This window comes from Eleutherodactylus coqui, chromosome 13 (assembly GCF_035609145.1).
Source record: "Eleutherodactylus coqui strain aEleCoq1 chromosome 13, aEleCoq1.hap1, whole genome shotgun sequence".
Lineage (NCBI taxonomy): Eukaryota > Metazoa > Chordata > Amphibia > Anura > Eleutherodactylidae > Eleutherodactylus > Eleutherodactylus coqui.
This window is the reverse complement of record NC_089849.1, coordinates 41,611,543-41,629,690: the sequence shown is the minus strand read 5'-3', so window position 1 is coordinate 41,629,690 and position 18,148 is coordinate 41,611,543. Positions and strand designations below refer to the sequence as shown.

Sequence of the window (18,148 nt, the reverse complement as noted above, 5' to 3'; positions counted from 1 at the left end):
GGGAGAGAGGGAGGACATGATGGAAACCTTTATATATGTCACAGAAGGAGAGAAGGGAGAGGGGGACCTGATGGAAACCTTTATTTATGTCACAGGAGGAGAGAAGGGAGAGGGGGACATGATGGAAACCTTTATATATGTCACAGGAGGAGAGAAGGGAGAGGGGGACATGATGGAAACCTTTATATATGTCACAGGAGGAGAGAAGGGAGAGGGGGACATGATGGAAACCTTTATATATGTCACAGGAGGAGAGAAGGGAGAGGGGGACATGATGGAAACCTTTATATATGTTACAGGAGGAGAGAAGGGAGAGGATAGACATGATGGAAACCTTTATATATGCTACAGGAGGAGAGAAGGGAGAGGGGGAACATGATGGAAACCTTTATATATGTTACAGGAGGAGAGATGGGAGAGGGGAGATATGATGGAAACCTTTTATATATGTTACAGAAGAAAAGAGTGAGGGGGGTTATGATGGAAACCTTTATATATGTCACAGGAGGAGAGAAGGGAGAGGGGGAACATGATGGAAACCTTTACATATGTTACAAGAAGAGAGAAGGGGGTGAGGGACATGATGGAAATCTTTATATATGTTACAGGAGGAGAGAAGGTAGAGGGGGAACATGATGGAAATCTTTATATATGTTACAGGAGGAGAGAAGGTAGAGGGGGAACATGATGGAAACCTTTATATATGTCACAGGAGGAGAGAAGGTAGAGGGGGACATGATAGAAACCTTTATATATGTCACAGGAGGAGAGTAGGGAGATGGGGGACATGATGGAAACCTTTATATATGTCACAGAAGGAGAGAAGGGAGAGGGGGACCTGATGGAAACCTTTATATATGTCACAGGAGGAGAGAAGGGAGAGGGGGACATGATGGAAACCTTTATATATGTCACAGGAGGAGAGAAGGGAGAGGGGGACATGATGGAAACCTTTATATATGTCACAGGAGGAGAGAAGGGAGAGGGGGACATGATGGAAACCTTTATATATGTTACAGGAGGAGAGAAGGGAGAGGATAGACATGATGGAAACCTTTATATATGCTACAGGAGGAGAGAAGGGAGAGGGGGAACATGATGGAAACCTTTATATATGTTACAGGAGGAGAGATGGGAGAGGGGAGATATGATGGAAACCTTTTATATATGTTACAGAAGAAAAGAGTGAGGGGGGTTATGATGGAAACCTTTATATATGTCACAGGAGGAGAGAAGGGAGAGGGGGAACATGATGGAAACCTTTACATATGTTACAAGAAGAGAGAAGGGGGTGAGGGACATGATGGAAATCTTTATATATGTTACAGGAGGAGAGAAGGTAGAGGGGGAACATGATGGAAATCTTTATATATGTTACAGGAGGAGAGAAGGTAGAGGGGGAACATGATGGAAACCTTTATATATGTTACAGGAGGAGAGAAGGGAGAGGGGGACATGATGGAAACCATTATATATGTTACAGGAGGAGAGAATGGAGGTGGGGGACATGATGGAAACCTTTACATATGTTACATGAGGAGAGGAGGGTGAGGGGGGGTACATGATGGAAACCCTTATATATGGTTACAGGAAGAGAGAAAGTAGAGGGGGGACATGATGGAAACATTTATATATATATTACAGGAGGAGAGAAGGGGGTGGGGGACATGATGGAAACCTTTATATATGTTACATGAGGGGGGCATGACGGAAACCGTTATATATGTTACAGGAGGAGATAAGGAAGAGACATGATGGAAACCTTAATATATGTGAAGGCCGCCTGCAGACGGGCGGAAATTCCGCAGTAGGATTTCCTGCGGAATTTCCACCCTTGGAAGCTGCCATAGGATTGCGTTAGCAAACGCAATCCTAGGCAGACGGCTGCAGTTTGGCCGCGTGAAATCTCGCACGGCAAACAAACCGCAGTATGTTCTATTTCTGTGCGGGGCTCGCGCACAGAAACGTCACTCACCGGCTCCGGTCTGCGCATGCGCCGGCTGACAGGAAGCCGGCACATGAAAGATCCGGAGCTGCGGTGCGCGGGTGAGTACACGCTGCTCTCTGCAGGCGCTCGGGTCAGGTCCCGCGGCGAGAATTCTCGCTGCCGGATCCGACTCAGTCGTCTGCAGGCGGCCTAAAAGTATAAATAAGATTCAGGAAGGAAACGTTTTATTAGAAAGCTAAATGCCTAGTACAAGAAGCACAATCTGAGATTAGTTGTGAGGAAAATCCGAAGCAACGTTAGGAAATCGTTTACTGACAGTCGTAGATTCTTGGAACAAACGTCCAGCAGATGTGGCTGGAAAATCACCAGTAAGTGAATGTAAGCATTCTGGGATAAATCTATATCCCAAGAGGAAATAGTCCAAGAACGGACTAGATTGACCATGTGATCTTTTTCTGCCATCTTTTTCTGGAGGTTTGGGGTCCTGAATGACTAGATGACTGATAATACCGTGTACTTTAATCGCATGCATGAATGGATGGACACAACACGTAATTCAGCCCTAATCATACCTGTTCTCCAACTTCTCAGGACCCTCGCCACTTACAGTATTTTGCTGATGTGAATGAATCAAACGCCTATTGCCTAACGCAAGGAAAGAAGCTGTATAGCGCCCCCACAGAATTTGGCTTCTGTTTGAAGGTAAGTACTATGGCATTTGTCAGCTTTCTCCATTCCATGCATTTTGTCTGGTCTTGTTCCTATATTAACATTATTGTTTCAGCCTCACAAGATGAGGAGTGGCACTAAAGGGCTGAAGATCTTGTGCAGTGAGGACGAACCTTCTCGTACTTGCTGGCTTACCGCTATCCGTCTATTTAAGGTAAGCCTAGAAGCCATGCCCTGGAGGTCATGTCCTATGAAGCTTCCTGGATAACCTATATTACATATGACCAATGCACTTTGCTTTTCACTACATTTTAGTCTATAGACTGTAAGAAGATGCCAACTTTCCTTCCTTTGGTTTTTTTTTTTTGCAGTATGGAGCTCAGCTCTATAAAAACTACCAACTCTCCAGGCGCAGTCCGCAGTCTTGGACAGACGTCCAAAAACAGGTACTTGGTAACGGCAATGCCATTTGCACGAGATGTAGTAGTAGATGTAAATACTGATTTGTAAAAGCTTCGGTTAGAATGTTAGTTCTTAAGCTCCTTTTGACACTGGTAGACTTTCTGCCAAGAGCGAGCGCCGATTGATGTTTCTTGCAAGTTGATCGGCTCTTGCTCAGCTCTATTTACATGGAGCAATCAGCAGTACTGTATGTGCCCAAACGATCGTTTAGTGAGATTAGTCAGGCACATATAGTTCCATTATTGTTGGCAGCACATTGCTGTGTACACATAATGATGCATTGCCGACAACAGGTTTTTTGGTGCTGCATAAAAGATGTAGTCAGCTGACAAACGTTTGCTTGTTGGCTGATTATGTCACCACCACGTGGGGCAGCGATCAGATGAACTAATGTTTGGGCAAGCATTCATTTCCAATTATTGGCCTATGTAAATGGTCCCTTAGAAACTTTATTAGTGGTGATCTCCGGTTTCCTCTATTATAGCCCTTTAATCATGGTACTGCTACGGTGACCTACAACACGGTCTATGTGCAAGAGCATACATGGAGAAGAGGAGACCCAAAGCAACAGTCTAAATTGGACTCCTTTTAAGGCGACCCCACCCAGTCCTGAACAAACAAACATGGGCGCACCGCTTCTTTGACTTCCTGATGTACATTGTGCATTAGTCCAAGACACTACATGCTGCTTTGATGGCTAGTGATGCCCATGTGGATAGTACTGGCCAGTCATAGTTGCATGTGGTGTCCTGGACTAATCATGCAGACTAGAGCACAGTCTACGCCCTGTAGTCAGAGAAGTGGTGCGGCCATGTTGGTTTGTTCAGGGTTGGAGGATCACTTCAACACATGCTGTTTCATATCACCACACTCCATAGTTAATTCTGAGGTTTGCACCCACATGGATAACAAGCTTTGGGCCTTTCTAAGGTGTAGGACTCTTCTCTCCAAACCCATAGTAGGTACATTGGCTGTCACTATGGTCTACACAATTGGTTACTGCAGACAATAACCACATCGGCCCAACTTATGTTCTACTGATATTACTATAATTGGCTACACATAATTACAAAAAGATTACATTATGATATTTGGAGCCTATGGGTACAGGCCAACCATGTAGTTACTGCAACATTGGCAAGATCGCGTGTCTCTAGGCTACCATGACCGGGCTGAGTTGTGGCCAAATTGCAGTTACTGCAACATTGTGATTAGGATATTTCGCTTGTGGTACGGGCCAGCTTCTGTTACACAACTATTCAATAATGAAGCCGCACAATATTCCAGCTCGGCACTTATTGCACGACTAGTCAAAGAATACGCAGGTCAAAGTCTACTATATTGATCCACAAGTCGAAAATACCTACTCGCAGACAGGATAATGGTCACACGGAGGTTCACAGTGCAAGTGCAGATTTCGCATTCTGAAGTTTCCAAATCCTTAAAGGGGTTGTAAGAGATAACCAAACCATGCCTGCTTCCAGAAACGGCACCACTCTGGCCTTTAATGAGGCTGAGGTGCAATATCAGATGCCATCCATGGACAAGAGTAACGCAACCTCACAAAAGTGGCCTCTTTAGCTTATAAAAGCCCATCGCTGACTTTTTTCTTTTTTTTTGTTCTTCATAGCGCTTTGTATCTGATAGCACTTTGGTTCCCATGGACTTTTCGGGATGTACCGGTCGCGTAATAGAGAATCCCCTTGAAGCACTTTCAGTGGCCCTCGAAGAGGCCCAGAGCTGGAGGGTAAGTATTATCTGCCTTGGTAAATTCACGTAGCGCAAAAATAAAACATGCTGTAAATTTTTTTTCCCATCTCGCAGCATCGCTGTGAGAGAATGATTGCCCATATAAATAGTCATTGCAAATAATGGGTTGTATTTTCGTGTATCTCGCACCACACACAAAACTCACACCATTTTCTCGCCCATGTCAATGCAGCCTTATACAGGGAGTAGTCAAAGCCTGATTCAGCACTATATCTCAGTCCTGGTGTCCTATTTTGAAATGGAAATAGTGTACTTGAATAGGAAGCCATTAGAGATGAGCGAGTATACTCGCTAAGGACAATTACTTGATCGAGCATTGTCCTTAGCGAGTACCTGCCCACTCGGAAGAAAAGATTCGGCTGCCGGCGCGGGTGAGCGGTGAGTTGCGGGAGTGAGCAGGAGAGAGCGGGGGAAGGGGGGGGAGGGAGAGAGAGATCTACCCCGCTGCTCCCCGCCGGCACCTGAATCTTTTCTTCCGAGCGGGCAGGCACTCGCTAAGGGCAATGCTCGATCAAGTAATTGCCCTTAGCGAGTATGCTTGCTCATCTCTAGAAGCCATGGATGTACTACACATGTCTGCGCAGAGGTCCCTGGGGGCCTCATAATATGGATTTCAATTTTGTATTGTGGCCTCCTATAAAAGGGGGGGGGGGCGAATAAAACCCAATTGAAAAGTTGACAAATAGGATGTGTGAGGCAGAAATCTGCTTTCCAAGTCGTGTGGAGCTGCCACTATGACTGAAGTATGAGAACATACGTTTTGGTAGTACTGCCTATGTGAACAAGAGGCCACGTGTGGATCAGTACTGAATCTCCTGCAAACAGAGGATGACTTCCTGGATGATCTGCCCCTATCGTAGAAGAAGGAGGCCACTTCAAGTACTCTTTCCTTGTTTCAGTCACCGCAGCGGTCCCACGGGAGTCCCGGTCAGTTGATTCCTGCTTCTCTCATGCTAATCTTCAACTTTGCAATTGGCTTTTACACTCTATCCCTTTATACAACACAAAATTAAAATCCATGTTTTGCGACCCCCAGGAGCCCAAGGGCTATACCATTGTGTCGCGCATCCATGCCTTCCTAATCAAGTACACTATTGTTTCAGCATTGAACACCAGTACTGAGATATAACACCGGATTAGGCTTTTTGACTACATCCTGTATACATATTGGTTTATTCACAGTTAGGCATAATGAAGTGGCATCACCTACAGCAGTGACTATCCTCTCTATACAATCTATAGCCATTGTGGATAATAAACTCCATACAGATTTATATCTTGTGTATTTGGTTTTATTATAGCTTATGGGCAGCCTTATCCCTCATACCATTAGGAAGGCAGTTCTGTTGCTGCCTAATAAACAATGACATGAAATGATGTACAATATATAATAGTGTTTGTTTGTTTGTTTCCCTACAGAAAAAAACGACTCACCGGTATAGTCTACCCACCCCGTGTCAGACAACCCCGAGTAGTGCAGGTATGTTCAGGAGGATGAGGGTAATCCAGTAACAATGACATGGTAATTCTATGAGAACATCTCTCACATAACACAACATGGTCGTCTTTTCTTGCAACTTTCATTTTTGTACCCCTACGTTTCATGGACATTACACCAAGCCACTTACTGTGGGGTTGAAGCTCTTTGCAGCTTGATTGAGTGTCCTGCATGCACCCCGGCTGCCATATCAATTGAAAGAATTACTGTAGTCTCATGGGACAGATACCATGATATGCCCACTTGTATTGTGACCGGGTGGATTCTCAACACAGGGTGTTGCACTGATCTGAGTTGATGCAGAAATGTTCTTAAAAAAAGGTTGTGCCAAGATATAAATTGTAGCCCATTCTACAAACTATATAAAGTGTGGGCATTTGCCCATTTATTAGCTCATCCTTGTCCCTTTTTACACAGCCTGATTGGGTGACTAAATTTTTAGGCAAAACCCTGGAGCTTACATTGTAACAATTGCCTGCCTACCCCCCACCCCCATCCCTTCCCCAATGGTCTCTCAATCCATGCCGCCTCCTATGACTTTTTCCATTGACTTTTTGGCTGCTGTTCTCAGACGTGCCAACAATTCATTAGCCAGCCAATCTTCTCGACTGGAGCACCAGGGGCTTGTCTAGGGTTTGAAAAACATGACCGATTTATTCTAAACACAGCGCCACCCTTGTACGTGGGTTGTCTCTGGTATTGACTTCAATGGAGCTCAGCTGCCATACCACACACGACCCTATGGACAAGGGTGGGACTGTGTCCAGGGAAAAAGCAGCCATGTTTTTGTAACTAGAGGCAACCCCTTTAAATGGCCAGTGTTACCAGAGAAGCGGGGGTGCCCGAAAAGAAAGGAAGGAGGCAGAGGTTGGTGAATGCATGGTTACTGTACATATGCAATATGTTGATTATTTCAGTTACTTTTCTGTCAAATGGAAACTTGGCACAACTTTTTTTAATGGTGGCAGAAACTGGGGGACAACTGCCTCAATGAGGCTACAAACAGCTCTGATCAGACAGACTACAAACTGAGTTCGTATGGTAGTTACTTTGGGGGACTTGGCTCTGACAACTTACTTACAACTATTTAAGTGGGTTCCCCTGGCACACTCTGGCTTTGCCAACTATATCAGTACTATTCAGCAACCTGTCTACCACAATACCTTATACTGTCACTGCAATAGCTCCATAGCCCTCTATGCCACTCTCGACTAGCGGAAACTCCACGATACCCTACCAGATCTCATGTTCCCCCTGTAATTGGGCCTCAGGAATTACAAACCTACTGCCTCACAGGAGAAATCGCACAACAATATTGCCTTTCTATTATATTAACATAAAGAACGCTAATTAGCGGAGAGGTGTCTACTACACTCTTCCATGCTCACAGGTTATGTTTCTCATTCTACACCCTTCTACATATTGTAACTTGCAGGAGGCATCTGGTGGTTCACGGACTACATGTTGGTCCATAGAACTGACACATTACACTTCCTATGCTGCAGTGTGAGGCACCTTATTCTCCCTTAGAAGAATGTTAAAAACTCATTTATGCACCTTGTCGTACATTTGGCCCAGAGGGGAACTTCTACTCCTGCATTACCTACAGCTATGCTAATGTGGCCATAAAGAAAGTATGGTCACTGAAGACCTAGGCTATCCTACAAAAAACAATTTGACACCTGAACAAGAATCACAAGTAGGAATTCTATCCATATGTTAATACTTAGCGGGGCTTCTTTGGCTCTAAAGACATCAGATGCTCTCCGTGGCATACTTTCTCCTAATGTCTAATACACAACAGCTGGTATTGTCCTCCATTCATATTGCAAACTTTTAAAGAGGTTTTTCACAAAGTAGATGCATTGACCCGTCTACAATGATGTACGGAGCTTTGTCATTTGACAGATGAGCAATGGAAAACTTTCTATAGAGTGTTGACTCGCACTACTCCATCTTCAAATCAGACAGATGTACCTGGGTGTGGAGGATGTCTGGGGAATGCCCTTTGCCCGAGTGTTTTGTGACAACAGTTAAGTGTAGTGGAGGTCTAGTTATGGTCTGGGGATATTTTACGTGGCATGGTCTCAGTCCGTTGGTTGTAGTAACAAGAACCATGAACAACGGAGGTGTACCTTGACATTCTAGACAATAATGTGCTGCCGATAATGTGGCAATGTAGTGACCCAGATGGTCCTCCAGAATAGTCACACTCATTTGTCGTGTCACACCTGTTTATGTGCTTCCCTAAGGCATAGAAGGTGCTGTACATCGGAGAAACAGTTTCCCCCCTTCTTTCTAAGCTAGAAGCTTAGAGCTGGCAGTAGCTGGTTGCCTATTGGCTATATGTCATGCCTCCACTGATTGGTGGGAGAACCCAGAGCAGGAAACAATATAGTGAGCCTCTATGCAGAGGGGGAGGAGGGCAGAAAGTGCGGGAAAGAGAGGAGGAAGTGAAGGAGGAGTTAGCAGTTGGTGGTGATGGGAGTCTGAAGTAAATCGTTGTCGGAGGTGTGTGCCAGGAGTGCAGCTGAGCATGCAGTGATTCAGCAAGCCTTCAAGGGTAGCGAGGTCCTTTCTGCTGCCTTGTCCTGCCAGCAGTGAGCAGAAAAGAGTTGGAGGTCATCGTTCCACTAAAACATTGAGTTAAATTACCCGGTGAATTCAAAGCCAGGATTAGTTCAGAGGCCAATACAACTCTCATCTAACACCTGCATCTTACACTTCCAGTAAGCCCATCAGCTATTCAAACTTGTGGGGAATCATTACTGACTAACCTCTAGAGAAATAGAGAGAGAAGGCGTTGAAGAAAAGTGTTGGTCAATTGCAAGCCTACTGTTTTCAACGTGTTAATTAACTGCATCATTGCCAACTCAGCTAAACCCTTGTAATGCTGCAAATCTAAGTGTATTACAACTGTTTATTTCAAAGCTTAAGTAAAACTGTGTGCTCCCAGTTTACTAAGGCAAGCTAACTGGACTCGTCTCAAATTATTTCACCATCATTCACTAGAGTTTAGATTAGAGTACTGATGTCACCAATGACAAAACCACCGTTCAGTTTAAATGTATTCTTATACATTATTTGTGCAACAGCTAGGTAGAGCACCGTTGCGGCTACTGTCGGGAGAGATTGCAGAGCCACCCGTGACAACCATCTTGTAATCCCCGTAGTCTCCTCAACTTTGGCACGCTCCGCTTAGCCGTTGCAGCAATACTTCGAACAGGACAACACGCCTTGTCACAAATCCAGTGCTGGTTTATGTTGGTTTGAGGGTATGGATGTTCCACGATTGGACTGGCCTGCGTAGGGTCCCAACCTTAACATCTTTGGGATGAACTTGAATGTTGTGATGAACCATGTTCATCTTCTTTGAGAGAACTCGCCAGATGTTTGCAGGATGAATTGAGGGAAATACCAGCTGAAGTGTATCAGTCATTAGTAGAAAGTATGCCACAGAGAGTATCTGATGTCAGTAGGGCCAAAGGAGCCCCACTAAGTAATATTAGGACACCTCAGAAAAAAATCGAAAGTAGTATTTATTTCCTTATTACTTTTGGTAGGATAGAGTACATCAGAGGAGCATAACTGTTGGCTATCACCAATGATACATGGATATGGTTGTATAAGCTGCACTGCCCTGTATATTCATAGTTACACCCATTGTATTTCCATCCTGTCAGTGATACACAAGACTCAGCCATGGTATCATGGACGTCTGTCCCGAGATGAGACTCAGCACCTCATTACTCAACAAGGAATGGTGGATGGGTAAGATCCATGTAATCCCATTGTCATCAGTCTCAGCATTGAAATATTTTTTTAGTAAGGGAATGGCAGCTATCAGCTATTAATCATCATCCGGTTATTCCATGTGGTGTGAACATTGCGTTCTCTGAAAGATTTGTGACCTAGCTCTGAAAATACCATCTGGATGCAAATGATCATACCTGCCTCGCCTACGCAGTCATTATATATCACTACTTTAGAAGTCTATAATCTGAGGGATAATGGTAAACTGTGTGTAGATTAAGGACTCAGTCACTTTATCCTTTATTGCCCTCTGACATTTAAAGGGGTTTTCAGGCGCTTAAAAAAAGAAAATGATGGACAGAGAATGGACTAAATTAAAAAAGAAATTCGTTGCCAAATGGCCATTTCTAGTCTTGAGGTGCAAGCGCTGGATCAGGAGGGGGCATTTAATAGTTGAGTTCCGTTTTTGTGATAGTCTCATAAAACTCCCTTAACTTGATCAGATCCGAAGAGCTTCTTGCTTACTACGGGCAATTCCCAATACTGTTGCTTTTTACAAGTTCTACCTCCCCTCTATCAGTCATCAGTCAGTCATTAGTTTACAGATTTGCAGGGCAAATGGACAGGTTATATTTCACACATGATATGTATTATTGGAATACTCCCATTGGGTAGCGATGTTCTCTTGTGATAGAACACTACTGTTCTTCGAGCAATCTAACAGTTTCTAGTAAGTTCTCCAAAAGTTAATGTAGATTTTAGGCTGTGTTCACACTACCATCAGAGGCTCCATGTAGTCCAGGCAGAACAAAAGAAAAATCATTGGGGTGCATAGGTTTTAGTAGTATCTGATCATGCAACAAATCCAGAAATGTGTTGTGGTTTTACATTCTAAATGGAAACCATGATGCCAGTTTGATCAGATGCTTACACTTCTTTCCTTCTCAAGGGGGAGATAAAGTCCTTTTACACAAGCAGATATTTGTTCAACGATGAGCAAATCTGTCAATGTTTGTTCCCTCCATTTACATGGAGATTATCTGCTCTAGGGCACGATTGATCGTTTGTCCCCATAGGGACGTCATTGATTGGCTGCACCTCTTCGCATTCACCCAGTGAGATGTATAGCAGAGCATCGAGCATTTGTGTGCTCTCCTAAACACAATCCGCCAATGAACAAGCGTTTGCTCATTCTTTGGCTGATCGTTCCTCCACTTGCATGGCCCAATTGTTGGGTCAATGAGCATTTGTAGGAATGTGTTCGAATCCAATATAATCCTTGCACTATTGTAGACGGCCAATGCATTGTGCTCTGCCATGGATGGCTTGTGGGCAGCGGCATAACCCATATATCCAATAGTGTGCAGTTCCCGTCACAAATTATGGCTGACATCCTCAAGGGGCGTCAGCTTATATAGCATGGCTTAGGACATATGACCTGCTAATAAGACACAACCCTTTCTAGTGATAGCAGGACCTACATACTATTGGTAGGATAGTGTATACATTAGGCGAACGTCCAACATCGGTGGGTTCAGCCGACGATAATCTAAAGTGCCAGCTTTATCCTATGAGCCAATAGCCGTTTTAACTGATTGTGAGTTTCAACACTTGTATACTGACAATCGTCTAAAGAAAATCTAGTTAAGGCGAAGGGTTGGCGGTCTTCTCAATAAGGGGGCCTTCTGGAGAGGTTTCATAGCATACATATAGGCTTGCTGTTGTACAATAGTCCCTTACACAGCTGATGGCCGGGAACATCGCTGTTGAGTGAAAATCTGCCCACCAGTCAGACCCCTGCCAAGCAGTAAGTGATGGCATATCCCATTATATTCTATGAATACCCCTTTAAGGCTGGGTATCTCACTTGCCATAGAGAACGGATTCCTTCACTCTCATAAATGCTCTTTTTGTCCCATTGCAGAGTTTTCCTAGTGCGGGAAAGCACAAGAAACCCCAAAGGATTCGTCTTGTCATTGTGTCACTTTCAGAAGATCAAGCACTACCTCATCTTACCGGTATGTGTCTGACCTCCGCCAAGAGGAGAGCATGGACGGCAGATCTGCAATTAGCACTGGGAAGTAGCAGAGTTTAATGAGCTTGTTTTACTGCAGTCAGATTGATAAGAATTGTATAACTTGACGGCCATTAATTCTGTCCCCAATGACAGATAAGCTGGTTATAATGATTGCAGCATACTTTATTACAAGCCTTTTGACCTGCTTATCTTCCCCAGAATCTCATTATTCTGGTCTTGCTTTCCTTGCACCTGGCTCTCTATCCATTTCACACTCTTAAATCTCTTTAGACAGGAATTTGTAATTAATAACTGTTTTTCTGATGTGAATATACACCTAGAGCAATGGTCTCTGGCCTGTGACTCGTTATGAAACTAGATGTAGACTGTTGGAGCAAGCTAGTAGTTGTAGGTTTGCAACATCTAGAGAGCCGCAGGTTGGAGATGTGGCTTTTAAAGGGGCAGTCTCACTACTTGCTGTTCTAATGCAGGAAGCAGACAGCTCTGTATACTATGCAGTGGCCCAGGTTGGTACTGCAGGCTGAGTCCCATTCACTTTAATAAGACTCAGCCTGTGATACCAATCCAGGACACCGTGCAAAGTCCTACTTAAATGAATGGGACTTGGCTTGCACTACCAACCTAAGCCACTGCGCAGCGTACGGAGCTGTCTGCATCCTGCAGCATTTCAGAAATCAGCAGCAGAAGAGTAGAAAACCTTTTGGTGTTGTAACCCCCTAGGGCGAAGAGGGAAAAAAATGCAAAAGCCACAGTCTGATCAGGACCTAGATCCAGATGTCATCCAGCAGTGGTGTATAAAGTCCATGGCAGCATACGATGTGTATAAAAGTATTTTTATTCCTCCATACAATAAAAACTGGCGACGTTTCGACCAAAAAAAACTGGTCTTTATCAAGCTCTTTAATACCATGTAGAAATGAAGATGAGCACAGCTGTGACCTCACTACAATACAACCCAGGTTAGGGCCCTTTTGCATGGGACAACCTGTTGGGTGCAGATGCTCCACAGGTCTTTCATGGTGCTTTTACACAGGAATGATTCACTAAGTCAATGGAGGCGGAGTAAGAGGAGATCGTTCCAGACCGCACGTATCCATTTACAGTAAAATTCATCTACGAATGACTGCCTGTTTACACGGGCCAATTCATCATCTGGGATCTAGGAATGCAGAAACTGAATGTTGACGGAATTCTCATTCATTGTTCAGTCTGTGCATGCTGTTACACTGGACGACAATCGCTCAGATTCTCGCTGATCACAGAAATTTGAACGGTTTGTTGGCCCATGTAAAGGGCTCTTAGGAAGGAAGGCTGTCCATTGGGACACCAGGAACACTGCCTATAGATGAACCACTGTGGCATTATCACAATAGAGCACGGCTTATAAATGAACAATGGTCTAAGCCTTCAATTATAGGCTGTGTTCTATTTTGATGTCACAATAGAAACTAAGTTGCACCGTGATGTCACAATGGTGTGGTTTTTTTTTTTTTTTTTTTTTTCTACACTGTTCTATTGTGGTGATTTCACAATAGCTTGTTTCTTCCTTCCTTATAAGCTATGTTCTATTGTCACAAAGACCTTGCGTGTTGATATATAGGTTGGGTTTTAATTGTAGTGACCTCACAATTGTTTCTTCACGTCTAACTTGGTTTATATTGTAGTAATGTCATAGTGGTGGCTGTCTTTTATGCCTAGCCTGTCTTGTATCATAATCGTGATCCTGTTTATTCTTGGGCTGTGGTTTATTGGGATTATGTCACAATAGTCTGTGTTCATCTATCTACTTCAACAATGTCACAATATACTGTTACACCTGATCCAGACGTATTGCTTATGTCCTAAAAGAATAAATATATAGACACAGTATGAAAAGCAAACACAAGGCGTAAGCAGGGAAGCTAACACTAAATTCTATAGTTAGGGAAGACCCTAGCTACCAGCAGGGCACATGCCCTGATAAGGGCGACCCTATGTCAGGAAACTGGGGCAACCCTGACTTTCCCTAGATTGTCACCGAGAACAATGACAAAAGTAAATGACTTTCAAAGAATAATAAGGGGAATAGATGTTCAAACACTACGGATAAAGAAGTGAACAACTAGCAGATTCATTTTAACTGAGACACAGGTCAGGCCCAGAATCCACCGACATGAGCAGAAAGGCATTCAGAAAGAGAATAACCAGCGTCCTTTGTGAGGAGGAGCCAGAATATATATACACAAACTAAAATAGATGGGTTGGCTGGAAGTTGGGCATCCAAGCTAGCCAATCAGTCTATAAACCAGCAAGTGTTGATGTCCATGGCAGAAATGACAGTGAGCATGCATCAGTGTGACGCTGTGATGTCGCCCCAGTCCTAATCCACATTTGCAGTCAGCGAGCAGTGACAATTGTATTTGTGTGATGTCACAAAACCATTTTTTTAATGCCTTGTTCTACTATATCATCATAGTAGTATTAATCTTACTTATAGGGTGTGTTTTATTGTGGTGAGATTATAACGTCTAGATCATTATTTATTCTTTGAGCCCAATGTAGGATTGAGGACTTTAGACCTCATGTGTAACGGAAAAAAATAATGAACAATGTTTTATCTGTTCATTTTAATGTTCTTCACCCATTGAAAGTTGCTCATGCATCAATTGGCGAATAATTGTGTCACTGGCAGACAGTTCTTGCTATTACTTATATTCCCAGCAGTCAGACCCCCAGTGTTCCCCGGTCAAACAAATGGGGGATAAATGTCCGTGGTGGTACAAAAACCCTTTTAATGCTTAATAAAGATGGCACCATATCTGGCCCTCGTCCCATCACATGGATATGGATATTGTTAGAAAGGTTCTAGGAGTTCCTGGCCAGATGTCTGCCATGACGTATCAGGAGCTACTTCAGTACTATACAGCATAGTAAACTTAAAGGGAATTAGTCAGCTACTTTGAACCTATAAGCTTAGCTTCTAAGACTGTTCCACCATTGTTGGCGTGCACCAATGCATTGAGATGTATCCTTAGTCCTGCCATTCTACACATAGAATGTATGGACTACTTTGTGTGCACCTCAATGCCTTCAGCAACGTGTTTGAGCGCTGACAACCGAGGAAGCATAAAATTTATATCCCTGGACTCGGGCTGGTCAGCTACTTTTTGAGCTTATAAGGTTCAAAGGGGCTTATAGGGTTTTTTTAAGGGGCTTTCTTGCCATGACAGACCCTTCACTGATCACCAGGGGTTATAGAAGCTGGATCTCCAGTGATCAGCTGTCATTCCTAGGAAAGGTTGAAAAGTGGGGAACCCCCCCTCACCCCTTTATGATGTCTGTATGTCCTCCCTATGGATAGGGCTCTTGTGAGAGCAGTCTATAATCAACAGTGAGGCTTGACGGGAAGTAAATGTCAGCCAATACATGCATATATATTGTGCCATCAACACTTGGCACTGATATGGTAGGTTGACGACTGATCTACCGGTTGAATTATCAAATGTATGCTATATGTTCATTCTTCATGTGTCTAACACTAACCGTATAAAGCAGACTTATATTGAACGCTTATCTGACTTTTTCTTTCCTCTTAGTGTGAGGAAGACGGAAAGCCTTTCTACTCGATGGATGATGGGCAAACCAAGTTTTTAGACCTTATCCAGCTGGTTGAGTTTCACCAGATCAACAGGGGCATCCTACCGTGCACCCTCAAGCACTACTGCACTTCTGTAGCACTGTAAAAAGAGTCTCAATTACCACAAAGCAAGGACAGAATAGACGTAAAACAAATTGCGATTTGAGATGGACGTTTCCACGAGAGGATTTTGATGCGCCTCTGTGTAAAAGATGGCACAAGTTCAATGTTGGGATTTCTAAGTTATTGTTGGTTCCTGTGAGGATCCACATCCTTGGCTGAGCGGATGAAGTTCTATCAGGAAGCATATAGTCAATAAGCTCAACTTTTTTTATTTTTATTTTTTTTCCTCTGACGCTACAATCATCACAAGACTGTCCGGTGACAACAGAATGACATTTGGTGGCTAAATTCCAGTGGAAGACAAGCTTTCCGTAATCTCCTCATGCCCTCTGAGAGATGGCAGGAGAAGGGCACCCTAACTGTGTCTGGGAAGGAATGTTAAACGGTGCATCTGTCGCTGAGGGCGCCGCGCTGTAAATATCTACAAGGCCAGTTCACTGTCAGATATTTTATATAAGAAATCGTAAACTATATTTTTTTTCCTCTATTTTCTCTTATTTTGTACAGAGTTCTCTAAATGCAAATCTACATATGAAGAGGAGTTTTATTTATATGTATCCAAAAGTGTCACAATAAAAAGATGTTCACTACTCCTGGTTTACTTTCGCTGAATTTAGGGGTCGGGATTGGGCTCTGTTCATATTAATGTCATGGCTTCCATTTATAATGGAAGCCATAACACTGTCAGAACGTCGTATGACAGGTCCTTTTGACTTATACTGTTCCTGTCAGGGGTGCAGTTAAAGGTTCCTCTGCCCTGATGCAAAAATTCAGCTTGGTTTCTTCTTCTTTACCCCAAACTACTCTTCTAGGCTTCTATCCATGGTCCATCTGGAACTTTCCTCTATTATGTATCTCAAACACCAAGGTTTATTTTTGCCACCCCCTCTCTCCCAAATAAGAATAACATTTTGTACATATATGTGGAGGGGTGTTTGGTGACGGGGGTCTGCTTTCTTCTTCCTATACTGGCGGCTGTGCCCTGCCAGATTCCCACAACAACGTCCTCCATGTGGCGTGATAAATGGGTGTTGTTGCGAAATAGGTTTACTATTCCTATTCATTTGTTCGTGACGCCAGTGCTTTTACAGCACAAAATGTAATGGGTGATGAAGAGGACTAATTAATCGCACCAAGCCAGGGTTTAGTAAAATGAATGTAGTTAATTATCTTTTTTTGTGATGGAGATGATAGCAGAAATATCTGTGTACATTAAGGTCAATCTGCAGCAATTAAACACTTTTACTCCTTTAAATCAAAATTGATTTGCCTCTGTGCAGGCGCTGGTGGACTGTTAGGCCTTAGCAGGAATTTGGAGCATTATCTCTACTGATTGTAAAGGAGGCACTGACATAAACAGCCTCCCGGGAAATCCCGATAATGGTGTATGGTAAGGGGGTTTTAGTGGGACTTATCCCTCTTCAGCGATCGCTTGCTATTTTTTTTTTTCTCCCCAGGGATCAGCGCCGTCACTGTGCTGTAGTAGACCGCAGCTCGCCACAGGATCTGGTGACTCTCCTGACGGGTTCCTGACAGGAATCCGCAGGGCTCCGGACTCCTCCGACGTCCCGACAACCGCTTTTACTGCCACTAACCCTCTCCTCACTATCAGACGGCTGCATCCCTATTAAACTCCTACAGGCACGTTCCACTGTACTGCTATCTTTCACTTAAACAGACTACCACTATCCTATTAACACTCTCTTGTACTGACACTGACTTCTCTGCTGTACACACTGACTGACAACTGACTGTACACTCGCTGATCTGTCTCACTATCTCTCATCTACCGCTCACTATTCTCCGACTCCTACACGCGACATAGACTACACTATCTGGTATATTGGCTATACTCCTCTCTGTAAACTCACTGACTAACACTAACTTCTGTCTTTTCATAGGACCAACAGACCTGACTCCTCTTTCCCTCTACTCTACTGGACTGCTGACTGAACTCCTCTCAGTTCTGTCTCCTCCTATGACCAACTATCTAGACAAACTGCCTGGACCAACTGTCGCCTCACAGCATACGCATGCTTTTTTTCCCCTTTCCTCCCAAGTGCTGCTCTGGGCGCTCCAAACACAGGCTTCCACACTCCTGGAAAAATAGTATTACAGCAGCACCTCCTTCTTTAGATCGCACATACATACAGATATGCGATATATGGTGCCCGCTCTGCAATGGACAGGATCCAAACCCACAGATCACAATGTAAAGAATAAAAGTGCAGAACGGCCGGGTTATGGTGCCGGCAGATCAAACCATCCTAA

The 18,148-nt window shown here is 43.8% G+C and overlaps 1 protein-coding gene across 3 annotated transcripts in view; it reads left to right on the top strand.

Moving 5' to 3' along the window:
• GRB7 (growth factor receptor bound protein 7) overlaps positions 1–16,467 on the top strand; it is a 99,246-nt gene extending 82,779 nt beyond the window's left edge. For all 3 annotated transcript variants that reach the window (XM_066586735.1, XM_066586736.1, XM_066586737.1), the window contains 8 exons: positions 2,540–2,650; positions 2,733–2,831; positions 2,989–3,063; positions 4,710–4,826; positions 6,269–6,329; positions 10,031–10,118; positions 12,025–12,118; positions 15,714–16,467. In XM_066586735.1, coding sequence (XP_066442832.1) covers positions 2,540–2,650; positions 2,733–2,831; positions 2,989–3,063; positions 4,710–4,826; positions 6,269–6,329; positions 10,031–10,118; positions 12,025–12,118; positions 15,714–15,860 — 792 coding nt within the window. In that variant the 3' untranslated portion in view covers positions 15,861–16,467. The remainder of the gene's footprint in view (positions 1–2,539; positions 2,651–2,732; positions 2,832–2,988; positions 3,064–4,709; positions 4,827–6,268; positions 6,330–10,030; positions 10,119–12,024; positions 12,119–15,713) is intronic.
• The last annotated feature ends 1,681 nt before the right edge of the window (positions 16,468–18,148 follow it).